The 27,926-nt window shown below is 38.7% G+C and overlaps 1 protein-coding gene across 2 annotated transcripts in view; it reads left to right on the top strand.

Moving 5' to 3' along the window:
* Window positions 1-27,484, top strand: part of FAM117B (family with sequence similarity 117 member B) — a 77,088-nt gene extending 49,604 nt beyond the window's left edge. Inside the window, exons 5-8 of one of the 2 annotated variants that reach the window (XM_018060750.1) lie at window positions 7,565-7,708; window positions 9,045-9,270; window positions 11,358-11,478; window positions 27,306-27,484. In XM_018060750.1, coding sequence (XP_017916239.1) covers window positions 7,565-7,708; window positions 9,045-9,270; window positions 11,358-11,478; window positions 27,306-27,465 — 651 coding nt within the window. In that variant the 3' untranslated portion in view covers window positions 27,466-27,484. Of the gene's footprint in view, window positions 1-7,564; window positions 7,709-9,044; window positions 9,271-11,357; window positions 11,479-16,779; window positions 20,695-27,305 lie in introns of those variants that run through there. The other variant, XM_018060745.1, reaches the window with a different exon arrangement.

Here is a 27,926-nt window from a genome sequence, read left to right as displayed (position 1 = left end):
TTTCTCTCAGCAATCTTGATTCCAGCTTGTGCTTCATCCAGCCCAGTATTTCTCGATGTATTCTGTATATAAGCTAAATAAGCAGGGTAACTATATACAGCCTTGACACACTCCTTTTCCTATTTGGAGCCAGTCTGTTGTTCCATGTCCAGTTCTAACTGTTGCTTCCTGACCTGCATGTAGGTTTCTCAAGAGGCAGGTCAGGTGGTCTGGTATTCCCATCTCTTTCAGAATTGTCCACAGTTGATTGTGATCCACACAGTCAAAGGCTTTGGCATAGTCAATAAAGCAGAAATAGATGTTTTTATGGAACTCCCTTGCTTTTTTGATGATCCAGTGGATGTTGGCAATTTAATCTCTGGTTCCTCTGCCTTTTCTAAAACCAGCTTGAACATCAGAGAGTTCACGGTTCACGTATTGCTGAAGCCTGGCTTGGAGAATTTTGAGCATTACTTTACTAGCATGTGAGATGAGTGCAATTGTGCGGTAGTTTGAGCATTCTTTGGCATGGCCTTTCTTTGGGATTGGAATGAAGACTGACCTTTTCCAGTCCTGTGGCCACTGCTGAGTTTTCCAAATTGGCTGGCATATTGAGTGCAGCACTTTCACAGCATCATCTTTTAGGATTTGAAATAGCTCCACTGGAATTCCATCACCTCCACTAGCTTTTTTTGTAGTGATGCTTCCTAAGGCCCAGTTGACTTCATATTCCAGGATGTCTGGCTCTAGGTGAATGTGAGTTATCACACCATCATGATTATTTGGGTTGTGAAGCTCTTTTATGCACAGTTCTTCTGTGTATTCTCGCTACCTCTTCTTAGTATCTTCTGCTTCTGTTAGGTCCATACGATTTCTGTCCTTTATTGAGCCCGTATAACTCGGTCACAAAAAAGGAATGGAATACTGATACATACTACCATTCAGGTGAACCTTGGAAACATTATGCTAAGTGAAAGAAGCCAGACACAAAGGAACACATGATTTCCCTCATATGAAATGTCCAGGAGAAGTAAACCCATAGAGACAGATTGTAGACTGGTGATTGCTTAACGGTAAGAAAGTTGAGAGAAGATGGAGAATGACTGCTAATGTGTGAGGGACTTTTTTTGTTGTTTGATTCTAAGATTAATTGTGATAATAGTGGTACAATTCTGTTCAATTAATAGTGTACAATTAATAGTGTACTGCTGTTACTGCTAAGTCACGTCAGTCGTGTCCGGCTCTGTGTGACCCCATAGATGGCGGCCCACCAGGCTCCCGTCCCTGGGATTCTCCAGGCAAGCATACTGGAGTGGGTTGCCATTTCCCTCTCCAGTGCATGAAAGTGAAAAGTCAAAGTGAAGTCGCTCAGTCCTGTCCAACTCTCCGCGACCCCATGGACTGCAGCCTACCAGGCTCCTCCGTCCATGGGATTTCCCAGGCAGGAGTACTGGAGTGGGTTGCCATTGTACAATATTTTTCAATTAATAGTGTACAATTCTGTTCATAAGCAGAAGTTGTACACTTGAAATGAGTGAGTTGTATGATACTGTGAATTATTTTTCAATAAAGTTCTACCAAAAAATGTGTACTAACCAACATAAAAATGAATAGATAAAATGCAAATGTAATTGTCTGGAAATAATAGATTAGATGCTAACAAAGAACCCACAAGTAACCCAGGAGGTCTTATAACTGTAGAAGATGAGCACAGGTGCTCTGAGCTCAGATTGTTTAGCATAAGATCTGAGTCATGCTGCTTGCTAGCTGTTTGAAGTTCCTTGGGTTCTCTGCATTATATTACCTGTTTGTTGTGTTGTTCTGAGGATTAAATGGTGCGTGTGTGTGTGTGTGTGTGTCTGTGTGTTAGTCACTCAGTTGTGTTCGACTCTCTGTGTTCCCATGAACTGTAGCTCTCCAGGCTCCTCTGTACATGGAATTCTCCAGGCAAGAGTACTGGTTCAGTTAGCCATTCCTTTCTCCAAAGAATCTTCCCAACCCAGGGATTGAACCTGGGTCTCCTGCATTGCAGGCAGATTCTTTACCATCTGAGCCACCAGGGAAACCCACTAAATCGTATTCAGTTCAGTCCAGTCGCTCAGTTGTGTCCGACTCTGTAACTCCATGGGCTGCAGCATGCCAGGCCTCCCTGTCCATCACCAACTCCCAGAGCCTGCTCAAACTCATGTCCATCGAGTTGGTGATGCCATCCAACCATCTCATCCTCTGTTGGCCCCTTCTCTTCCTGCCTTTGGTCTTTCTCAGCATCAGGGTCTTTTCAGTTCTGCACATCAGGTGGCCAAACTATTGGAGCTTCAGCTTCAGCATCAGTCCTTTGAATGAATATTCAGGACTAATTTCCTTTACAATTGACTGGTTTGATCTTGCAGTCCAGGGGACTCTCAAAAGAGTCTTCACCAACACCACAGTTCAAAAGCATCAATTCTTCGGTGCTGAGCTTTCTTTATAGTATGCTGCTGCTGCTAAATCGCTTCAGTCATGTCCGACTCTGTGTGACCCCATAGACGGCAGCCCACCAGGCTCCCCCGTCCCTGGGATTCTCCAGGCAAGAACACTGGAGTGGGTTGCCATTTCCTTCTCCAATGCATGAAAGTGAAAAGTGAAAGTGACGTCGCTCAGTTGTATCTGACTCTTTGCGACCCCATGGACTGCAGCCCACCAGTCTCCTCCGTCCATGGGATTTTCCAGGCAAGAGTACTGGAGTGGGGTGCCATTGCCCTCTCCTCTTTATGGTATAGAGTATTACAAAACAGTTAATGTAATTCTTGGCACAGAATAACTGCTCAATAAATCTTAGGTTGCCTCCAGTTGGATTTTTCTTTAGGCTTCTCTGCCAATTCATATTTAACTTATTTTCTAAAACTTTAATTATCATAAAAATATTTACATGCTTATTATAAGAAACTTTAGAAACTAAAGTCAATAGAGAAATTATATCTCTATACTGTACATTTTAAAATTATATAATATGTTATGTCAATTATCTCAAACTGGAAGAAAAACTAAAAATAAGAAATATTAGACCTCAGTCAAGCTGTTACTTTTTAAAAAAAATAAAATAGGAAAAAAAAATCATCCAGAGTTTCACTCTCTAAAGATAGCTATTCCTTAAATTCTTTCTTTTTCCTTTTTCATTCCTTGCAGAGAGCATACCATGTATTAGACTATATATTTTTAATGGATTTTTTACAGTTAGAAAAGAATTCTGACATACTTTTGAGTGATTCTTTCCCTGGAAATTCAGGAGGGGGAACTGTTTATTATGAAGAATAACTGCTGCCAAGTTTCTTAGGAGAGAGAAACTTTTCACGTGTCATTGGTTTCCAAAATTGACAAAACTCTTGGATACTTAAGATATCATTTTTAAGGAGTATATCAAGAAATACTCTCATTAGAAGATGTGGCCAAGAATTCCAGTCAGTTCTGTTGAGGTGGATGAACCTAGAACCTGTTATACGGAGTGAAGTAAGTCAGAAAGAATAAAATATATATTAACACATATGTGTGGAATATGTGAAAAATGGTACTGATGAACCTATTTGCAGTGCAGGAATAGAGACGCAGACATAGGGAACAGACTTGTGGACACTGCAGGAGAAGGAGAGGGAGGGATGGACTGAGACAGCAGCATTGACCCATTAACATTATCGTATGTAAAACAGATAGCTGATGGGAATTTGCTGTATGATGCAGGGAGCTCAGCCTGGTGCTCTGTGACTACTTAGAGTGGTGGGAGGTGGGAGGGAGGTTCAAGAAGGGGGGACATACGTATACTGGTGGTTAATTCATGTTTGTGTATGGCAGAAACCAACACGACATTGTAAAACAATTATCCTCCAGTTAACAATAAAAAAATTTTTTTTCAAAAAGATGTAGCTAACACATTTTAGAATTGTTTGATGATTAGAGTCAGATGTTAGTAACAGAAGAGCTGGAGATGTAGCATAAACTAATTTAAGAGTGCAAATTTTAAAATCATGCAGGTGTTTCTAGCTGTGATAGGCTCAAACAAGAAAGCCCTCCCATAGGATTTTCTTATTGCTTCATCTGGGCTGGGCACATGATAGTTTTGTAATAGCTTAAGAGGGTTTGAGAGCAAAGGGATCATGAGAAAGAAAAGGTTGGGGGGAAACCTATTTTCATCTGAGAAGTGAGAGAAGCATTGCACTTTAAAGAGAAAATTGCAAAAAAAAAAAAAAAGAGAGAAAATTGCTTCTTGGCACTGGAATCTTTGTGTGCCTGTCCAGGACATGATTGCTGTGCTTGAGAGTTTCAAGATTTTGCCACTGAGAAATCAAAACAGTAGGTGCTTCAGATGTGACCTTCATTAGAGAATAGCTGTAGCTTAGAAGAGATAAAAGAGGGAAACACATGAGAGGACACTGATCTCTGGAGGACAGAAATAAAGTGATGCTGATGGGACAGGAGGAATCAAGGCCATGTGGAGCCCCCTACCAAAGCCCCTATGATGGGAAAGCTTTTTTTCCCCAGTGCTTTCTAATTTTGTAAGGAATCCATTCTAAACATCAGTTGTGACCACTGTTTTGTTTTATTAGGATTTCTGGCTCACATTTCTCTCCTAGATTTCTGTTGAATTGCTGAACAGACCTTTTTTTATCCTACACAGTTTTCTTCCTTTGAAAATTTAGCTCTCTTTATCTTTTTCCTTGCTCAGCTACTACTTCAGTAGGTATTCTTCCCATCTTTCCTGAGTCTGCTTGTCTTGCCACAATTTTATCCCCATGCTTTGAAACAGATATTTAAGTTATAGTGTTGATTGGATTCTAATGAAGCTTCAGGGTTAGCCAAACCCTCTCTTGGAGTTCTTTGTTGGTTAATTCACAGCTTTTATGCAATTTGATCTTTAAGCTGTAACATAATATATAGATAGACGGAGAATGTAAATAGCAAAAAGAAAACTTTAAAACCGTGATTCACCTAATTGAAATCTTACTTGAGTGGAAAACTCTGATTTGAACAGAAAGAATCAAGAACTGAGAAAAATAAGAGATCCTTGTTGTTTCCAAAGGTCAAATCTTAGGAGAGAGAGATTTTTCCTTAATAATGGAAGGATTTTTAACCTTTCAGAGCTGTCTAAGGATACCTCTCAGTTAATATGATAACCCACTTGTATTTGCATATGCTGACTTATATTTAGAAATACACATTTTTATTACAGAAAGCTATGTAGATGTGGGAAAAATAAATTAAATACACACAAAATTCCTTAAGAACCCTTGAAATGAAGCATAAAGTTAAAGTATAATCATTTTTTAAATTTTTAAATATTTTAGAGCATAGTTTATGTAAGGAATAAAATCAAAGGCCTATTACTTTTTATTTATGGAATAATAACAGTATGCTTAATGAAGAAAATATTTCCCAGACAGCTTGGGTAGATTATTTTTCTTCTAATCATATAACTGTTTGCTAGTTAAGTGAATTGCTGTTGAACCTTTGCTTCATTTACCTAAAATGGTGTGTTGACCTTAGGAAAGTGGCCATTTTCTTTTTTTTCCTTCCTTTCTTTCCTTTGCTTTAAATAAATTAAACTGTTGACACTTGCCACTATTTTAGATTACATTTGAGAAGAACTTCTTACCAATTATCTAGGATATGACTTCTGTAGCTGCCTGGAAAGGCAGTAACAAGATGTCCAGTTAGTTATTACACTGGTGGGTTCCTGTTACGTGCATTTCTCAACATGACACCCAGCAGACTTAAGCTTTCTGTTCTTTGAAGACTTACTAACAGATCCTTATGGTTCCCAAATCCAGAAAGGTCAACATTTTCAGAAACCTTGGCAGCTCATCTTCCCCTTCTAGTCTTCTCCTTCCTCATTTCTGTAACGTTAGCTACAAACCAGATGCAGCCTGAAAATGGCATCCAAAGCAAGCCATTATTCATGTTGTTTTGTGACTTTTAGGAGAGAAAATTAAGTTTAGAATTGAGTACCTTTCACTAAATATAAAAAATAAAATCAAAGTTCTGTTTGTAGTATATATACTGATAACTCCTGAAATCTTAGTCTGTAGCAGTTCTCTGTTACCTCATTATTTTTTGACAGAGGAAGAGTCCAGGCACAGGAAGGATGCCTGCCTGACAGAAATGCTCTGACATGCTCTCCACTGCAGACTAGTGAGCTCTGGGTTTCTTTTAACCCATAGGTGCTTCAGTCCAAATCAGTTTCCTTTCGTCCCTTCACTAGTTTTTGTTTTCTCTTGCCACCACTTTGAGAAAGGTTTCTTTCCTTCCTTGACCTGTCAGGAACCAAACCATATTCTTAGCTTCATTCTCCCACTCTTACCCCAAGAGTAAGTACATATCTAATTGGAGAGAGTTTCTTTTTTTTTTTTTTTAAGCCTGTTTTAGATTATTCTTTGGAATATTATTCTGTTGCTAAGGAAACAAGAGGGTGAGAATAGGTAAAAAAAGAAAAAAGTACCCTTCAAGGTGTTAGTGACAGGTCTCGGGGCTATAAAAAACTGATGGGAAATAGCCAGTTTCAGTGACTATCTTAGGCATTGTTTCACTGAAGTAGGAAAGTGAAGACCTTGGGGTGAGAGTAGGGTGGAGGGTGGAGAATGCAAGTTCTCAGAAGAATGGAGGGGAGGGCTCTGGTGTTTACTTTCCTCTTCCTGTCCCGTCTTATCACAGTCCTGTCACAGGGTGAACCAGGGCTGGACTGCTGAGGAGGCTTTCGGGAAGTGAGGGAAGTTACTGGCTTTGTAGCACCAAGACGGAAGGATTGAAGAATAGGGGATCTGAAACCTCCCTGAAAGAGAGGTTTCTCAAAGAGACCTCCCTAAATGAAGGATTAATTAATCACATTTCTTTACCAGACAGCAGGACAATACAAGATGACCTTCTGGCACACTGTTGCTATGAACTTTGGCAGATACCTTGCAATTCTTGTTTCATATTTTATTTTGAGTATCTTGTCAGGAAACCAAGTGATATCCTATAATATAATCAGTTATTTCTTTTCAAAAGTAATACTGTGCCAGTGGGAACATTTTTTTAACTAGAGATAGGCTTTGAAACAAAACATTAAAATAATTACAGTGGAAGTATAAATAGATTTCACAGGGAAGTTACTCTATCATCTTGCTACTGTGTATGGACTTTGGAAGTGATTTTGTTTTTCCTACCAATTTTTTTTTTTGATAAATTACTTTTTGTTATTTATTTTCTGGAATATAGATAATTATGGCACTGGAGGACTTTAAAGTTATGTTCTGAAATCTGAACTCCTATAATCATGAAAGAATGTCTGAGGTTAAGATTCTTTTAGTGTTTTCCCGTATCCCTCTTCTCTTTACAGTCCCTCATAAATGTGAATTAATTTCTGAAATTCTACCTTGATTGTCTGGGATTTTTGCTTTAAATTATATTTTCGTGTATACCAAGGAGCAGGTTTCGTTATTCACACCTTTTGTGAGGTCTGTAAATTTTGATTTATTTTAGAGTTACCCAGATCAAATGGAAGTATGCTTCCATTTAACGAATGTAAAGGTAGTAATAAATGTTTCTTCTCCCCTGCCCCCCACCACTTTTTCTTAAGGCTCCTGTTCCAAAGAGTGCACTTATTCCAGTAATTCCCATCACCAAATCAACAGGCTCCCGGTTCCGGAATAGTGTGGAAGGACTGAATCAGGAGATTGAAATAATAATTAAAGAGACTGGGGAAAAGGAAGAGCAACTTATAGTAAGTAATCTTCTATCTTAAAATCAGCCTTATACATTAATTCTTCTAATTATTATTTTTTTTAATCACAATTTTGGTTTCCATATTTACATGTTTCTTGCTTCTTGTTGAGAATAAAAATTTATCTCTTTTGAAAAACTCTGACCTTGCAAGTGAATGACAGTTTTTGTTTCTTTGCATCTCATAGAGACAACTGATATGACTTAAATTTGGGTCCTTGAACAGAAACTATTTTTTGTTTTTCTGTATTTAAAAAATCACAGATATGCTTCTCATTGTCTATAACTCCATTTAACAAAAGTTCAGCTTAACTGGTTTGTTGGTGGTGGCGTGGAATATCTTCTGAGTATGAATATATATCTTACTGTTTGTCAGTTACTGTTTGGTTCACTTTCTCATCATGAAGCACAGGTCTGCTTACCTATAACATGCATAGAATGTGTATTCTATTAACTGTGACATACAAAAGTACAGTTTATATGTAAGACAGAAAATTTCCTGTTTATATTTAAAAGCATGTCACAGTATCCTGAAGCTTTCCTTCTTCAGTGAAGGAGGAACTGGCGAGTTTAAAGTAGTATTTTATTGACGCCTGAGATTTCTCTCCCTTAAGATGAAAGGCTGGTTTAGCTTAGAGAAAACGCTGCTGCCCACACCCTACCCTCCTCCACTGCACAATGGTGAAACTTCTCCCGATGTATGATAAAGGTAAACGCAGCAAAGGTGTACGGGGAGCCAGTTTCCCTGCTAAGTGAGTCACACAAGCCTTCCTCTGAGCCTTCTCCTTGATTTCCCTCTATAATTAGCAGTGCTGTGATTAACCGTTCTCTCGTTTAGGAAGGTTTCTTGGAGAACACTGTTTGAGGAGGAAGTGAGCAGGGCGGGAGGGCGGCAGGGGCTATTGTCAGATATTACTGGTTCACACAGCGCACAACCTTTTCTTCTCACGTGGAACCTAGAGTTACACCTAGGCTTCTCCTCTGTTATAATGGGGTGTCTTGATCATTTTGAAAATAACAGCACGTGATAAGTAACTCAGTGTTGTTTCATCCTTCAGCGAGCACCGACCACTCATGTGCCAGACCCCTGGGAGTTCAGAGGTTCTGCTCTGCCGCTCCGTGTCCAGCGGCAGGGGAGGGCGGGCGATGAGACAGGAATGGCTGTCCCCACAGCCAACACACAGGCGTCTCCCTCTACCGTGAGGCCCGATAAGGAGAGGGTTTCTGACTTTTGAGTCTTCTGCAACAACAGGGGAAGGTTGAACCTTGGGTGCCTTTCTAGGGGAATTTCAAAATCAGTGACCAGAACACATACATTTGAAACATTTCTGTAACAGCCCCAAGACATTCCCGACGGCCACCGTGCGCCTCCGCCCCTTGCGCAGAGGAGCAGCAGCACACGCAGCACCGACACGCAGACGCCCGGCGGGGCCGAGCGGGGGAGCAACGACAGCAGCCGCTCCCAGTCCGTGTCCCCCACAGCCTTCCTCACCATCTCCAACGAGGGCGGCGAGGAGAGCCCGTGCTCGGCTGATGACCTGCTTGTCGACCCCAGGGATAAAGGTACAACACGGGAGGAGTTTGCTGCCACGGGATAAGTGACACCGCCGCTGTATCCTGGTTTCTGTTCATTTTCTAGCGGAACACTACACTTAGGGCCACTAAGATCTTGACTTTGAGATGTGTTCAAAATACAGATTTTAAAGAACTGTAGTACAGAACTATAGGTTTTACTGCGGTACTCAGGTGATGGTCAGGTTGGCTGGGTTTATGGGCTTTTGTAGGTACTTTTTTTTCTTCTTGCACTTACTAATACAAACTCCTTAATAGTGAGTAACATCCTTTTTGGTACAAATGAGATAAACATTTGTCCTGAAAAGCATTTGTTTTTTGTTATCTTAGTTGTCATGTTTTTACCATCTTACTACTTTTTAATTGAATGTGAAGCCTTCAAGTTAGTGTGTTTCAGGATCTATATTTGTGATATTTCTAATAAGAATTAAGCTGACTTATATCAGTGCAAGATGAGTATTCCAGGCAAGCCTGGAGTAAAAGGGGAGGTGGGATACTTAGAGTATTAAACCACTTGCATGATCCAGAAAGTAACTGGAGACATAGCACTTTGAATATTAGTTACTAATAATGTTTTACAAATATGATCATCTATCTTTACCAAGGCAGTCTTTTCTTTTAGCCTAAATTCTAGTTATTACTGTATGAGCTTGAGAAAAATGATAAGATAAATCCTATGGCTCAGTTCAGTAGTCATTTATTTAGAACCTCCTACTTGCAGTGTGTTGATTGTCCTAAAATGTTGCACGTCTGATGACAGCTGGTCATTAGTGCCAGTCATCTGAAGTACGGAGACTATAGCACGTGCAAAAGACCTAAGATTTACAGAGGAAGTCACTTCAGACTATGGGCAATTGTAAAATCATACTATTTGGGCCCTCTTTTTGTCATCTACAAGGTTAAATAAAACATGGCTATACCCTAGACCAGTTATTAATAAATCACACCCCCTGGGGGCAGGACATAGGCACCAGCAGTTTTCGGTGCTCCCAGGCAATTCACATGCACAGAATTTTGACACCACTGAATTAAATCTTTTGATTGGGCCTTGTGTTTCTTGTCAGGAGTTGACATAATTAATTACTTCTGATACTTGCTATAAGGATTAAAAGAGAGAGTGATGTAGCCCCGAGTACTTAAGCTCAATCAGATGTACCTGCCCCACCCAACCCACCCCCAGACTAACCATAGCTATTAAAATCTGCCGCTTGATTTTCCGTACTTTCTACTTTGACTTCAGCAGCATATAGGAACTCTGTAAGTTTTGTGTCCTGCTGTATTTGACTTTAGGAGTGACTGGTTAACTTCTCTGGATTTCTTTTCTAAGAAAGGGCTACTGTCAGCAAGGAGTTGTAGTTTAGTTGACACAGACTGTACATTTAGAAGACATAGGTTACATATCAAGAATTCTAAGTTAATGTGGTAGAAACTGAGAACATCAGCACTGAACAGAATCACCAGAGTAAAGAAGTGTTCCCTTGGGTAGGGTTAATTTAGAAAGATAACAAAAACTTTGAGCCAGACTTTGAAGGAGGTTTTGGAAAATGAGCAGAGAAGGACCTCTTAGGTATAGAGAAGTTTGTAGGCAGAAGAAAGTCTCTGCCATACACTGTGCATAGACTGACTACCTGGAGCAGAGATTGTAGTCAGAGAGTAGAGGAATCACCTGAGAGATTCTGAGGGGCAGCCAAGAATGAATGATAAGCCACCAGTGAGGAACCATTTTAGTTATTTGTCTTGGGAAGAATGGAGGTGGCATTTGAGCCCATGTGCTGTGTATAGAGTAGAAATAAGAGCAGCATACCGCAGTATTCAGTGCTGAGGAGTAAGTTACACAGGCCTAGGCTGTGGTAATGGTAAGTAGAAAGGAAAATCTCTGGTTTATGCATTTTTTAACAAACAATTAGTCTTTTTTACCAGGAACTGTGTTAGATATTGGGGTAATGTGGATGAGTAAAGCCTTGCTACCCTCAAGTAGTAGCTCATGGTATAGGGAAGGCCAGGAGCAATCAAATACAGTAGGACTATGCACACATGTGCTAGTATTTCTTAGTAATCCAGCATGTCGTTTCTTGCAGAGAATGGGAACAACTCTCCTTTGCCCAAATATGCAACCTCACCAAAACCTAACAACAGTTACATGTTCAAAAGGGAACCTCCTGAGGGCTGTGAGAGGGTCAAAGTCTTTGAGGAATGCTCGTAAGTATCCCCCCCATCCCTCCCCCACCCCAAACTTTTATTATGAGAAGTAATAAAAGAATTTCAAATAGGCTAAAGAACAGTACAGTGACCACTCGTATATCCAACACTAGATCCTATGGTTAACATTTTGCTTTGTCTCTTTTGTGTTTTGGTGTTAGTTTTTACAGAAATGTTTGAAAGTAAGTTGTAGTCATGACATTTAAACTTGAATCTGGTTTAATACTTATTTCCTAAAAGTAACCACTCCTACATAACCACAGTACCATTGTCACACCAAAGAAAATTACAGTTATGCTTAACATCAACTAGCATCCAGTTATTATTCACATTTCCTCAGTTTTCCCCAGCATATCACCCGTGGTTATTTTTGGACCTGTAAACAGTCAGTGCCACACATTGAATTTAGCAGTGTATTTATTCAAGAGACCACAGATCTCAATGCAGGGTGGGTTTCCTCCTTTCAAGGATCAAATTCCCTTCAGTTTTTAGTCTCCAGTTCTTTAAACAATTAAAATATTTTCCTGCCAACATGGGGACGAGAACTCTATTACTTAGCAGAAACATGTTGCTGTGGTCAAGATCATAGAAGAAGCAGAAGTTTAAACAGCGTCTGGTACCCTTGGTATGCGATCTGCTGTACTCATGTATTTCTGTTGGCTTTTACTCTAGTCAGGGACTCTGAATTTTAGACTCAGAACCTGCTTAGAAAGTATTGCAGCCACGGCCTACTTTCAGCAGCCTTGGCCCCTTGCCTTGTAAGTGATGGCTACAGGGTTGTAGGTATGTATGATGCTGAGCAAATTAGGAGACAAACATTATTTGAAGAGAGAACGATGGTACATATACAAATCTCACTTTTCAATCTCGTTGCAAGACTAAGAGACACCTTCTGGCTTTTTCTCACTATGAAACTAAAAATACAGTGTGGAGCTTGTCCAGCCTTGTTTGGTTCACATAACTTCTTTGTTCCATCATGAGTATCGGAATCGTTCTGAAACATGGCATCCTTTTGCTCTGTGTGCCCCTCCTCTCAGTGCTTCCTTTAATGTCAATTCTAAACAGTTTTCCACACAAAGAGCATTGTCTTTGAATCCCTTCACCTTCTCTACTAGGAGATCCCAGCTGTCAGTCTTTTTGCTTTTGTGACAATAATTGAAAACCCTGTTTTAGCAGCTGCTTATTTACTCTTTGCACCACGTAAGTCTGAAGGCATGCTTGGTGCCAGAGTTTAAGCAGTATTTCTCCACACATGTGTTTCGTGGACTCCTTGCACCATAATCATCCAGGAAATTAGTTCAGACTACAGAGTCCCAGGTCCCACCCTAGCCCTAGCTTAAGGAGTGAAAAAATACGGAGGTAGATAGGACCGGGAGTATGCATCTTTAACATATCTCAGAGGACTTTTATGCTTCACTTGAACATGCTGGCTTAGACCTTTTAATGAGAGTTCTTCAGAAATGGTCATTTTAATAGGTAAAAGTTAAATGGTCCACGTGGAACCTTTTGGAGTATTTGACTCATGGCTGATGGACTTAAAAAGCAATTTGAATTTCTGTATAAATGACTTTGAGTGAATATTGGTTGTGTAGGTTGGTGTCCTGTGGCATCTGCCTAGACTGTTATGTTTGGAATAGTTCTCAGTATCTGAACTGTATACATACAGCTGTGTTGCTTGTTTCTAAAGAGGGAAGAAAGGATGGGGAATATGTATGTATTGTGTGTGTATGTATGGATGGATAAATAAAAGGTGAACCATGACATATAAAATGTTTTATGGCATATCTATCTGTTATTAGAAGGTAAATCTCTTCTTTTTTAAATGCACATAGTTTATTATAAATTTTACTGACATAAAGGATGTGTAGCACACAAAAACCTATTTATTTTTAAATATCATTTTGTATTCCAAAAGGAAATTAATAACAGTAACCCAAGAATGGATTTTTTAGAGCTAATTTTAACCTTCTATCAATAAAACAAGTTACTCAAAGTCTGAAATATTGGTTTCTTTTTGCCCCAGATCTGCATGTCATAATTAGAGCAAAATCCTCTGGACGCACTAGCATTAAAGCCAGGGTAATTATTGGTCCTAATCTTAAAATTTTAGCTTATTTAATCATTCTTTAAAGTATATTTTTCTGAGTCTCCATTTTTGTTTAAAGATAGACTTAAAGATCTGAACCAGCTGTTGTAGTCAGGTGAGGGGTTAATCTCTCATTTGCATGTTTATTTGCCTGAAAGAAAATAGGTAGTTGGATTGGGGCCCAGAAAGGACAAGATCAGATTTTGCTTTTTTTTTTGATACAGCAAAGACCTTAGCCACTCCTTCTGCACTTAGCAAGTCCTTTTTAATGCAGTCACATAGGCTGTTTCCTGATCCCAGTTAATGAACTCCTTGACCTTAGTTATCTTAGGTTCCTAGATATTATGGCCTCTTTGCAGTATAGAGATTTTTTTTAAAGTATGACAGAACCGCTCTTTCTTCCTTTCTTTCCTTCTCTCCCATTCTAAGTGAATTGGAACCACCATTTCTTAGCTGATAATTTATTCCTGACTTTGAAAATTGCATAAGGCTTTTAAAAAAAATAGCAAAGAATTCCTTACATCAGTATGAAAATATCTATAATAATTAGCCAGTCTGACCATCTATTTTTCAGAAATCAGCTAGCAAGCAGTTATCTGTTTTGAGAAACAGTCACTTTTGGTATAACTTATGGAAAAATAAAATATTTAAATTAGTTCTGAGGTCTGTACGTATTTTGTTTTTGTTTTTTTGGTTTCTTTTGTTTCTTTTTGTGTTTTTTTTTTGTTTGTTTGTTTGTTTTGTTTCTTAAATTGAAGAAAGCTTTGTAGTAGTATTAGAACTTTCAGCTTCTATTAATAGTGGCATAAGTATTACACTGGTCCTGCACCTCTGGTAATGAATTTCTTGGAGAATCTTCTCCTAAAAGTTAAATGGAGTAAAAATTGATTGCTTTTGGTGGATTGGGGTCATGATTCGAAGAGGGGATACTGGAAGAGGGGTAGGGGGCGTGATGCTTTTTTTTTTGTTGTTAGTGTTTTGTTTCTTGATCTGTGTGCCTGTTAGACAAGTTATGATTTTTTTATGTTATTTTGTGTGAGATCTGTTGCCTATTCTGTTTTCGTGAAAGCAGAAAGGGAGTTAAACTGATTTTAGGTTCTGTCATTAAAAAAGTCACAGTTATCAGATCATTAGTTGAAGAAAAACTGAACATTTTTTTTGACTCTTAAGTATAAATATATGTAATTTTCAAAAGTGTATTTTTGGTGCTGATGGGATATAGGTGAGAGGGAATTTTAGATTCTCTTTTAGCAGTATAGAGGCTGAGAAACTTATTGATAATAATGATGCTATATAATTAATGTTGTATTGAGAATTCATTTGAAATGTGATCCCATTTAGGCCAGAGCTGAAACTTGGAGTAGGTACCTACTTAATAGCATTAACAAAACAAATAAATTAGCCTTAAAAAAAAAAGTCAGTAAGAAGTTTGTCTGTATTTCAGAAACACAAGTTTTCATCCTCAAGATCCATTAGCAGCATTGTGTCTTACGTGATTTTTAGCAAGATAACATCGAACAATAAATAATTAAAAACCTAAGCCTCATTTGGAGGGTGTGAAACTTGATTAGCCCTTTTTCCCCCTAATATAAGAATGAAAGTTATCTACTAATTCTTCGAAAAAAAAATATATAAGCATTATTTAATTATACAAACATAATACCAACTTCCTATCTGCTTTAAGGAATTGAAAACCATGTTGTCAGTAAAAAGAGAGGTGTATGCCCTTCTTACGGTATATCCAAATACACGTGACCCTAAAAGTACTCACCATCTAAAGTTCCCACAGTGTCCAAGAATAGCAACACACAAGTAAAACAAATTTAAGTGATGTAATTTCTTTCTTCTTAAATTATTCTTGCCAAAGCTATCCATGGGTAGTATTCACTATTAATAAAATATGCCTACCCAAAGCACTGCCTGTGTGGAACATTTTTCTTTTTTGCACCTGCTCCCAGGTTTGTTGTTTATTCATTCTTTAAAACCCAGCTCAGATGTTCCTTCCTCTGGAAGTTATCTTCCTACCAAACTCCCCCTCTTTCTTTGTGCCAGAGGTTATTTACTCACTTGTTCTACCTCTAAACACTTTACAGACCATTTTTATCACATCTCTCAGACATGCTTGTGCGAGTTTTTAACCTTTTTTTGCTGTGGACATCTCTGGCAGTTTGGTAAAGCCTTTGATTCATAGCTTCTCTGAATTATGTTTTAAAAACACATTAAAAATGATAAGGGAGACTGATAATACTGGAGTAGAGTCAGTCCCTTATACCTCTCTCATCCCAAGAACTACATATTTAGTATGTCTCCACGTATGTCACTTTATCTTTAGGTTTCCAGAATCTAGTGCAGACTTGGCACACTTGGATTTTTATTTATTTTTTATTAGGAGAGATGAGAACCATACTTTTATCGTATGATCATACTACCTTTTCCCACCTGGATCTTGCTTTATTTAGGTTCTTCCATTTGAATTTCTTCTTAATTTTGTGTCACTTCCATGTTACTTTAACAGTTTAAATTTTGTATTTTTACTTTCAGGGAATACCACTAACACTTGTATCCTTTTCCAGCCATTTGGGTTAATTGTCAAGAGCTCCTGAGGAGAGGGAAGGATTTGGTTTCAATAAAACCTTTAGAACAGAGGACTGTCATTAGTTTTACCTTGATTTTACATTTACATTATGCTATTCAGGAAATCATTATGGCTGTTAACTCAGAACTATTTCAAAGAGATTTTTAAGCATGCTTGGAGAAGCCAAGCCCAGCAAAGTTTAGTCACGCAGTGGCAAAGCTCAGCAAAAGATAGACATCTTGGGTCATTCATTTCCTTGCCTTTGCCCTTCAAAATAGTACAGACTTTGGAACAATCATAGTGGGACATATTTTTGTCTTTAAACAGCTGGAATATCTTTTGCTTTAGGAAATTCTTTATTCACATTGGCTGTCTTAGAGCTTCACTGAGATGCCTGAGCATCCTGTTTGGAGCCTGGGCTCTCCAGGGAGCTGAAATCAACAGTAAACTCATGTCCTTCCAGCATTGTGAGATGCATAATTCAAATCATGTGTCCTTTGGTTGATGGCATTTGGAGCCTTGGACATAGCTTGAGTTTTGTTTTCCTTTTTTGTGTCTGTAAGTTGTTGTTTTTAAAGAAAAAAACTTACTTCTGGTGTTTCGTGACTTAAAAGTCTTGGGTTATTTATTCTGTGTCTAGGCCAAAACAACTTCACGAAATCCCGGCCTTTTACTGTCCTGACAAAAACAAGGTGAATTTCATTCCTAAGAGCGGCTCTGCTTTCTGCCTCGTCAGCATCCTGAAGCCACTCCTCCCCACACCAGATCTTACCCTCAAGGGCTCTGGCCATAGCCTGACCGTCACCACTGGCATGACCACCACTCTGCTGCAGCCCATCGCTGTGGCCTCCCTGTCTACAAACACAGAGCAAGATCGAGTCTCTCGAGGAACGAGTACAGTCCTGCCCCCGGCCTCTCTCCTCCCCACGCCAGAACCCATTGAGGAAGCAGAAGGATAGGTCCCAGTGCTGCGAGGCTGTAGTTCTGGGCAACTGAGAACCTCCTCGACCCCTTGGCAGCGATGGCATCGTGGCTCCTGGTTGGCTGTGACGTGCCCCAGCTCTTCCACACTGATGCGGCGTGGCGTGGCTGCTGGAAGGGAGCGGCCCCTCTGGAGGCCGGCCCTCAGCGCCGAGCCTGCTTTTGCTTAAAGCACCGGTTGAAACAAGAAAAAGGTATCATTCTTTCCTTTTGAAGGGCCAATATCACGTTTTTTGTTCTCAAATTAGACTTTTTTGAAAAAAAAAAAAAAAAAAAAACAGAAACAAAAACAAAAAACTGATCCCTGCAAACATGATTCCTGAAGGGAGACGTGAATGATGCTGCAAGAACCATCTTTTCTATGAAAATGACTATTTTATACCAATGTTACATTTTCTGGAAACGTAGCAAACAGGATGTTCTTTGGTGGCCTCTGTTTCTTGTTTCCCTTTCTAGATGTGTGCTTTTCTCAGCTGTTTTCAGCTTTGGGACCAAAGGGATTGTTGACATTTTCCTAGCAATCTTAATCTCATGACTGTGTTCTTCTCCCAAACAAGAATTGATAGGTTAATAATACCTTGAACCAAGTATATATATAAAAAAGATAAAAAGCAATATGAGTACATTATGTGACTTATGTTTTCTGATGTCAGAAGTTTGTGCTTTGGGTGAAATATTTGTAAAACTGCTGTTTTCTTCACTACTCCTGTACACGTTTCACCACGTTGTCAGAAAAATTATAATCTGGAGACAAGTGCTTTAATATGTTCTCACCCATCACTGGAACTTGGTTTAAAAGTCAGTGAGCCAAAAGGAAACTTTACTGCCCAGTGTCGACTGCTAGCTAGGAGTAAGGAGCCCCTTGGATTTTCTGCGCAGTATTTATCACAGGAATGCCCTTCTGTCCCGCGGGTGTCATTCTGCCTTTAACCGTCACTGTATCATAGCCCCAAGAGATCCTGAAAATGGCTGTGCATGGATTTCCTCCTCTGCTTTTGTGATGTTGTCGTCTTGTGGATTTGGTCTGGGTTAGTAGTTTGCCAGGAGTGTGATCCATTGAATAGCAACCCTTAGTCACAGAATCTTGAGACTGACGTTTCCTTTGTGGTGGCTGGCACTGAGATATGTTGCCTACAGATTTTGCTAGTTTTTGCTCCAACATTCCACACAGAGGGGGAAAAACAGGCCAGAAGGGCTCTGGAGCATAAACAGCAGGCGCCTTTGAAGAATTTGGGATTTAGGCCGATCTTAACACAAGCACTGCCGGAATCGCATGAGAGCAGACTTCGTGTCTGGACATGTGGTATCAGGAGCAGCGCTGCTTAAAAAGTCACAACATTGCTGATAGAAAGCATCCTTCTAAGATCTTCATGAACTACCTTACGATGCAATAATTTAATGTTCCTATACACATTATAGGAGGAGAACATTTAAATACTGTAAAAGGGATTCAGTTTAGAAGGTTAATATGTCAGTTTGTCCAGATATATCCCATCAAAGAAAACCTAGTGGCAGCAATAAATCTTCTGAAAGGACTTCTTATATTTAAGTACCTTTAAAACATCTAAATAATTAAAAATATGCCCTGTTAAAAATGGAGATGGATTTAGGCAAATTAGGTAAACTCAACATTTGAATAGTCTCAGGTTTCAGTTGGTAGGCCTGATGAATTTTGGTACTTTTTCCACCCAAAACTGATTTAGCTGGAATTAGTACATTGTGGCTTCTAAATTGGAAAAGCTCAGTTATTCAAGGTCTAAATGTTCTCTGGTGGGGTGGTTTTTGAGAACCTTGATCATTTGACTTTACTGTTTCACCACTGAGAACTGCTCTGTCAGAAGTACAGAAGAAGGGCAAAACAAATCAGGTGAGCTGGTGTTGAAGGTTGGAAGTTAAAAGTAAGGTTTCAGAAAAATCCCCAATCAGTTTTTGGATTACCTGAATTCTGTTAAATCTCTGTTCTTTTCCTTGCCTCAGACTTACTTCTTTTGCCGTCTGGACGTGGTCACAGGGGTGTTTTACTAAGATGCCACTTTGTAAAGTTTTTCTTCTTACTCTGTTGTGCACATTTGTCTAACATCTTTCTGTAGAGTATTCATATATCCTTAATCTAAAGTAATTTAAAATCAGAATGGGAGACAGTTTTAAGATACTGTCATTTTCATAATCTTATAGGTGGAACTTTTAATGTTTGGCTATAAGGAGAATGTGAATTTGCAGGTAAATGAATTATATGGCAACCAGACATAGCCCTCGTGTTTGGGAGAAATAGAGCCTGAGGTATGAAGGAAGGAAAAAAGGTACAAGGTATAAAAAAAACTCTTAACTGCCAGTGCCAAAGGGCTAAATTTTAAGTTTATGAACTTTACGCCATCTTGAAAAAATATTGATTAGAGTCCATTTAGCTTTTATTTAACCTTGGTGCACAGGTGGTTGACTTTTTTTTAAATGGGTCTACTCTTAATAGAATGCATAATATTGTTTTCTAAAATTACATTCCATAATTATCTTGTTATTCTGTAGAAAACTGTACAGAAGGTAAGTAAATCAGAATAGCTTCAATGGAAATACAATTTAAATTTTTTTTAAATTTTGAATAAATTTACTTCCATTGCGGTAAAAGAAACAGGTGGTATATTTCAGCAAAAGGAAGCTATTCTCTGGTTATTAACTTTGTCAGTGTTGTTATTTTTACTCTTAAACAGTTTCTTCCTTGCTGTGATAAAAATATACATTTACTGTTTCTGATCATGACCAAGTCTGTATTACTTGTCAAATTTAGATCTTAAGTTGTCATGGCTTTTGTGAACAGTTATTCTTTGATTAATATGGTGAGCATGGATGCCAAAATTATTTTTTAATTAGGTTCATTTTATTTAAACTATTTCTGATATTTGTGACAAGCCAAATCAGCCTTTTAGAAGGTGCTACTGCTAACTGTGGAGTAACTGGCAACAAGGAAGCCCCCAACCCCCCCCCCCTTTTTTTTTCTAATGGTTGGCTTTTACTGGGAAAAGGTATTTAAAAAAATAACAGAATTTATAGCCTCCTCTGTGTCCATGATTAGGACTGGATTGTCAGAATTTTCTTTTGTTAAAGGAAGTAAAAGAAAAATCGCTACTACTGAATTCATTAAATACTACTCTGAAGATTCATTCCTTAATGCTTAGAATTTTGATGTTTCAAGACTAGATCGGTGGAAGTGCTAAATCTGCATTTAAAAAAGCTAAAATACTTAATTTCGCACTTTACGGTTTAAGTTTTACTCTTCCTAAATTAGGGATAACCAGATAAGCCCTGAACAATATTTTGTTTATACAATCCTGTTGATGGATATAATTTATGTTTTTTAAAAGTCTTTATTTTTCATCCCTGTTAAAGCTGTGTAAATCTTTTTCAAATGCAATTTTAAAAGTTTTGTTTTTCTAACAAAATTCTCCCAAAAAACTGCATTTCTGATGGTGATAAATATTGTTACTGTGTACTTATGTATTCCCTATATCTGAACACTTGTTGCTGCCTCACAAGAAAATAGAACTTTTATGTTAAAAATAAAGTCTGTTCTTCTTGAGAGTTTTTTTCTGTGTACTTTTATGAATATTGCCTCAAATGCAAATTTCTTTTCAGATATTTCTAGCTTGAGAAAACTTTAGTAGATTTTCACAGGTAGAATAATGAATTTGTGTTAAGTAGCTGGATATATAATATTCTCAGTTGTTCTTCCTTATTTCCTTGCTACCTCCTCCTTACCTTCCTCTGGAACTGAGAGCGCCTGGTGTTTGTGGTACGTGCTAAGCAGACATGAAAATATCAGCAAGCGCACTGAGCGATGTACCTGTTTAAATTCAGTACTTTACAGGTTGTTAAGAGATTTAGCTGGGGGCAGTCACTTAATTTCATTCTAAATTACACATAAAGGAGTTTTTTGCCTTTTGGTAATTCGTTCTCGCTAAGCCAGGTATATTCTTCCTTTGTGACAACGGTTTATAGATGCAAGGCAGTTGTTTAGGCTGAGGGGTTTAGTCTGTATCAAGATTGTATGCAGTATAATCTCTTAGAAAGCAGGGTCACCTTTTAAGTGTAATAAGTGTCACCATGGCTGCCTGTCATAAAAAGTGGTCACCAAATTACTTTGTAAGGAATTCTAAAAATTATTTCTGGGGGGGAAAAGTTAACCATAATTTGGATATATATGTGTATGTGTGTGTATATACATACACACACACACATATAAATACATAATGTAACATAGCATCAAATATGAAGAGAATCTCTCAAACTGGTGTAACATTTTCTTCCATTTTTCTTTTTTTCTGTCTTTTCCCTCCACCTTTAGAGAGGTTGAGAGGAGAAAATCAGATCTTAAGTTGGGTGTGCCTAACTTTCTGTTTATTTGATTTTTTTGCTTTGATTCATTAATATTAAATATACCCCCTTCCCCCAAAAGTTTTTAGGTCTATAATGATTCTTTCCCTTTAATTTCTTTTAAGTGGCTGGTTGTGAAATACTTAGCATCCCTTCGTAGGAGTTCCCTGCTAATGTATATCATTTTTTCCCTTGCTAAGATTGTTTGCTTTTTAAATATCTTTATTTTAGACCTCTATTAGAATGGGCTTCCCTGATGGCTCAGACAGTAAAAGAATCTGCCTGCAATGCAGGAAACCCAGGTTTGATCCTGGGTCAGAAAGTTCCCTTGGAGGAAGAAATGGCAACCCACTGCAGTACTCTTGCTTGGAGAATTCCATGGACAGAGGAGCTTGGTGGGCCACAGTCCATGGGGTTGCAAAGAGTCGGACATGACTGAGCAACCAACACTTTCACTTCTATTAGAACATGGCAGGATAATATAGGTGACTTCACAGGTGGTGCAGTGGTAAAAGAATCCACCCGCCAATGTATGAGACTCGAGATGTGGGTTTGTTCCCTGGTTCAGGAAGATCCCCTTGAGTAGGAAATGGCAACCCACTCCAGTATAAAATTCCATGAACAGAGGAGCCTGCCAGGCTCCAGTCCATGGGGTTGTAAAGAGTTAGACACAACTGACTGATGATGTAATATCTTTATCTTGTATCTCTTTAGTTCAGTGTTTTCAAACTGTTTGGGTCTTGAAATGAATTATATAGGTCTAGCTAACATTTTTTTTAAATGAAGTATAACAAAAAACATAAGTATATTCAGACATGAGGAGAATAGTATTTGTATGTAAAGCTTTTGCTAGCCTTGAAAGTGAAAGTCACTCAGTCCTGTCAAACTCTTTGCGACCCCTTGAATATATAGTCCATGGAATTCTCCAGGCCAGAATACTGGAGTGGGTAGTCATTCCTTTCTCCAAGGGATCTTCCCAATCCAAGAATTGGGAAGGGATTTGACCAAGGGATCAAACTCAGGTCTCCCGCATTGCGAGCAGATTCTTAACCAGCTGAGCCACCAGGGAAGCCCTTAGTAGCCACAGGGATACATATGTACTAGGTTGTAAAGTAAAATATATTTCTTATTGTGAGTTGTCATCAAAAATGATTTGAAAAATACTGTTGTAGATACAACTTTCGTATATATGTGTTTTGGGGTTGGTCTGCTATCTTAACAGGGAGACTACAGTCTTTAAGGATACTGTTTCTACTTCCTTTTAGTAACTATCTCCAAATTGCTGGTTTTATTTAAAAATTTCTCTTCAGTGGTTTGCATCTTCTTCATGTGGAGAGTTTAACTCCATATACTCTTTGTTTGATTTTACACAGGAGTATGGATGCATCATACTACATCATTATGTTTTGGAGAAGACTATCATGGAGCTCAGGGCTTCCCTGGTAGCTCAGTTGGTAAAGAATCCGCCTACATCGCAGGAGACCCCAGTTTGATTCCTGGGTCAGGAAGATCCAATGGAGAAGGGATAGGCTACCCACTCCAGTATTCTTGGACTTCCCTTATGGCTCAGCTGGTAAAGAATCCACCTGCAATGTGGGAGACCTGGGTTTGAACTCTGGGTTGGGAAGATCCCTTGGAGAAGGGAAAGGCTACCCACTCCACTATTCTAGCCTGGAGAATTCCATGGACGTATAGGCCATGGTGTCGCAAAGAGTCAGACATGACTGAGCGACTTTCACTTTTTATCATGGAGCTTTGATGGCCAAAAAACCAGGAGTATGACCATTCATCTCAGTTCCATGCCTTCAGCAGTTATTTTTGAGATCATGGGGATCATTCAGAGGAGATCCAGGAAAAGCCCAAGATTTAGGGCCACAATTTGGGAACTGGTTCTGGCTCTGCAGCTTAATGGTCATGGGATCTTAAGCAAAAAAGTCACCTCTTTGAACTTCAGTTTTCTTGTGTTATTTCAGGAAATGCTGATGACAGCGCTAGTCAGTTAGATGGCCAGTGAGTATGAAAATAACAAAACTGGAAGCAAACACATGTTACCTTCTTTCTCTTTTGTTAGGTAAGTTTATTCATTCCTTAGAAAAACCACAAGTTGTTGATCAGGGAAAATGATCCCATGAAATTCATTTTACCTTGTAAAGTATAATACAGTCCAGGGTGTTTAGCTGAAATCATAATAAAGGTAGGTAACACTTTCTGATAGCTTTCCACATGCCAGGCTTAGTGCTTACAGAACCCTAGGAAGCCAGGTACTGCTAGTTACTATCTTACAAATTACAAGATCAGAATTAGATTAAGTAACTTATCCATGGTCATATACCTGAGAAATGCAAAATCTGGCTTTGAACCAAGTCTGACTCCACAACTTAGACTTACCCACAAAGCCTCACTGCTACTTCTCCTGTAACAGTGACATTAATAAAATATAAGTGTCTGGTACCACTGCAGATTATGTGCCCTTAGGTCATTGCCTCGTTTGTTCTTTGTGGTATTCATTGGTTCAGCTGCTGGCAGTTTGGTTCAGAGGGCAAAGAGAAAGTAAGCTGGTTAAACACCAGTTCCTGACCAAGCAAGTTAGTGACACAAATCCTCAAGCTCTGGTTTTTAATGTTGCTACAGCTGCAGAAATTCAAAAGAAATATTTTCTTTAATTTGAGAAGGATATCTTTTAGGGGCTTCCCCGGTGGCTCACTTGGTAAAGAATCTGCCTACAACGCAGGACACCCAGGTTTGATCCCAGGGTTGGGAAGATTCGCTGGAGAAGGGAATGGCTACCCACTCCAGTATTCTTGCTGGAGAATCCCATGGACACACAAGCCTGACAGGCTATAGTCCATGAGGTCTCAAAGAGAAACGACCCAGTGACTTTAACTATCTTTTTTAGAGAGGCAAAAAGTGGGGCTTTCAATCACATTTTTGGTGAATTTTTTTTTAATGTGACTTTTTGAGGTAAAGACTTAGAAAAGTAATTTTTAGTCTGTTACTTTGCATGCCCATTTCAGACAGACAGTAAAATCACCCAGATGACAGTTTAGTTCCTGTGTAACATTAACAGGAGTTACCCCTAGATGGTCAGGCTGTGGAGGATTTCTTGGTCGTCTACTTTTCCAGACTTTTTAAATGACAGAACATTATTTTGAAATGGGATAAAGAAACTTTTTTTAAAGGTAGTAACACGCCCTTCAAAATCTTACCTGTTAACACTCACCTCACCTTTATCTCCAGTTTGTACTTAGTTTTTGGATGTTGATTGGTTTTATTTACACCACTGAGGAGAGACCCATGTCTTGAATTTAGATGCCAAGGACAGTTCTTAATGAACTCTGTGTGTGTGCGTGCTTAGTCACTCAGTTATGTCCGACTCTGTGATGCAATGGACTGGAGCCCACCAGGCTCCTCTGTCCATGGGGATTCTCCAGACAAGAATACTGGAGTGGGATGCCATGCCCTCCTCCAGGAGATCCTCCCGACCTAGGTGTCAAACTCACGTTCCCTGTGTCTCCTGCATTTCAGGAGGATCCTTTACCCACTGAGCCATCAGGGAGCTCTTTAGTCTTCTTTTAAGTTGCACATAAAACATGGGAGAAGATAGACTGTGACCCATCCTAACAATAAGCATTTCTCTTCCCATCCTGCTCTGAAGGTCTTCTTCGGTGTAAACGAACCCTTATTGTTGTGTGTTTTAAATGCATTACTTTCAGTACTGCTGAATTGGTTAATATGTTAAAGTTTAATGTAAAGTTAAAGTTTCCCAGTTTAATGTCTACATCCCAAGATTCTGGGTCTGTTTCACTGCTCAAGGTAAGGAAATGCAGGGCCCTGCCAGTGCTGTGGAAGATAGAAGTAAGTGGATCAATTAACCCTGGCTTTCTGTCCTTCCTGTCAGCAAATCAAGTTAAGTAATATGGCTTATATTTCACTGGTTATTGCATCCAGGCTCAGAATTTTGCTGTTTAGTATTCTGTATTTTGTTACTAACAGTATTTACACAAAGAACACACATTCTGTTATTTCCCATATCTTACAAAGTCCCTCCTACATGAAATAGAAAGAATCAGTCTCACAAGGATATTACTTGCCCTGGTTTTATTTTCATTCTGTGGTATCTATATCATTCAAACTACCTTCTTACTACTATGGTCCTGAGGTAAAAACCAAAGTTTTTGAATAGGGAAACAATAACTAGATTTGTATTGAACACTTTAGAAAATAAACTTTTTTATGCCATCTTATAATTTTATTATTAATAAAAGAGGCTCAGAAAAATAGCACATTCAAACTTCCTTTGTTCATACACAGTTAAGACCTTTACATTTCCAGATGGTCTGAAATACAAACTTTTTCATTGTGCAAATACTGAAACCTGTTTTGTTAAAACAGGTTGTTTCTAATCATATCAGAGTTATGTTTTACAATTACTGAAAAATTTCAAAAAATACAAAGTCACACCAATTTGATCTTAATCTGCCCTAAAGTTGGTTGAAGAAAGATTAGGCAAATTTTAGTTCTTCTGGGGGCTTTTCTAAGTTTAAATGTATTTTTGTCTGGTACTAAAAAGTATAAGATAGCTATCCCCCCCACTTAATATATAAAAGCATTCATTTATTTTGATAAGAGTTGTTCTCAGCTCACCCTTGGTTAAGGTTAATTCATTTATTTATTGAATGGTGGTTCTAGATTTAACCAAAGAGCAACTGATCACCTTTCTGTTCTGTGTTTATCCTGTCCTTCCTTTCACTCCCTACTGAATATGTGCTTGGTTTGCTATTATACCTATTTTAGGTGTAATATAGCCAAATTTCTGTTTCTGGCTCTTAAATTAATGACTGAGCTTCAAATAACTAACCTTGAGAAAAAGTTTTAAATGTGCACTTCAAAAATGGAGTCATTAGACTTGCTGAAGTTATAACTGGACTTTCTAAGGCAGTGTTGCTTTTGGGTTAAATGAGGAAATGGATACTCTGTTGAAAGCAAAAATGTTAGAGAAACTAAGAACTGAATAATAAAAATTCTGGTATGTTTCTGTTTTTTTAATAACATTTGCTCTTGGAAAACTAGGGGGCAGTATCCCCCCTACATCCACTCTCAGGGATTTAGGTCTAGTGAGACTAGTGGTTTTCCTCTGCACTGAGTGTCTTTGTTTACACCATAACAAGGACTGCTCTGCATGGATGTGAGGGAGCTATACGTAGTTTTTAACTAATGCATTAGTGAAAATTAATGAAGAAAATGGCAAAACTCAAGACAATTAACATTTTCTGAGGTACTCCCAAAGTTGAGAGCTCAGAGTGACCATAGATACAGACTTTAGATTGTGATTCATAATCATGACCCCTGGTGATGGAGTTTTGGTGGAACTGTACTACACTGTGGTGAAACTGTACTACACTGTGGTGAATTTCACTGAATAAAAAGGGAGAGCTACAAAATGCTTCTTAAGGGTTAAACCAAATAAAGAAATAGGAATAAGCACGTGAAAATATTTTAAGGAAAGTTTTACAGAATCTTTTAAGTCCATATTTCTGACCCTCAGTTAAGGTCTCTCTAGCCTACCCACTACTTGACCACAGTTGTGGTTTTCCAAAGAGCCTGTGGGCAGTTCAGATCGTAGTTAGGCCAGACTGCTATGGATGGGAAGTGGACTGTGATTTACCTGCCCTAGTCCATTCCTAAGAAAATGTTTTTTCTATATACAGTGACTCAGAGATTACAAGCAATTCTCCTGTAAGTAATAGTTAAGCTTGCTTGGAACTAGGCGTATAGTGAAATCTGCTGTGAACATGTTTGTGAAAATGGTCGTTTATACAGATACAATGGACTGGACCACGATGAAACAGGATACCAGGTGAAATGCCTCGGAACTAAGGCTGGGCAGGAAGAAAGAATAGGACATACAGTGACTGTGTCTACAATGGCTGTGCTTATATCAGCATATACTTCAACTTTCATTAAAGCACCTGCCTTCTGATACTTAAGACTCTAAACCTTCCAAGGGTAAGTTTGTCCTTAGTAATCAAACAGAACCTCAGCTGATGCCACCCACAGAAAAGTGAAAAAATGAAAGACTGCTTTACTGATGGTATAGAGCTTTCTGTAACTTTGCCAGAAAGTATTCTGGGTTAAATCATGTTAAGAAATACTGGGTAAGTATTGCACATCTGTTCGAGGGTTAATTAGATTTTTCCCTCATTCAAGTAGACGTTTCCTGGTAATTGCAGGAATACGACTGCCAGTTGCCCAAGGAGTATCCTCCCCTTGGCTTCTTTCAGGCAGCATGTGAATACAGTGCATTGTGATGGCAATGTGTGAAGACTTAGGCCTGAAGACAAAGTGAAATACAATGTCTGAAATACTGTTGGACAGTCCTGTGGTTTATAAGATGGGAAGAGAATTTTCTGTTTCTACAGAGGGTGGACTTAGCAAATATCT

This window comes from Capra hircus, chromosome 2 (genome assembly GCF_001704415.2).
Source record: "Capra hircus breed San Clemente chromosome 2, ASM170441v1, whole genome shotgun sequence".
Taxonomy (NCBI): Eukaryota; Metazoa; Chordata; class Mammalia; order Artiodactyla; family Bovidae; genus Capra; species Capra hircus.
This window is presented reverse-complemented; position numbering and strand designations above follow the sequence as displayed.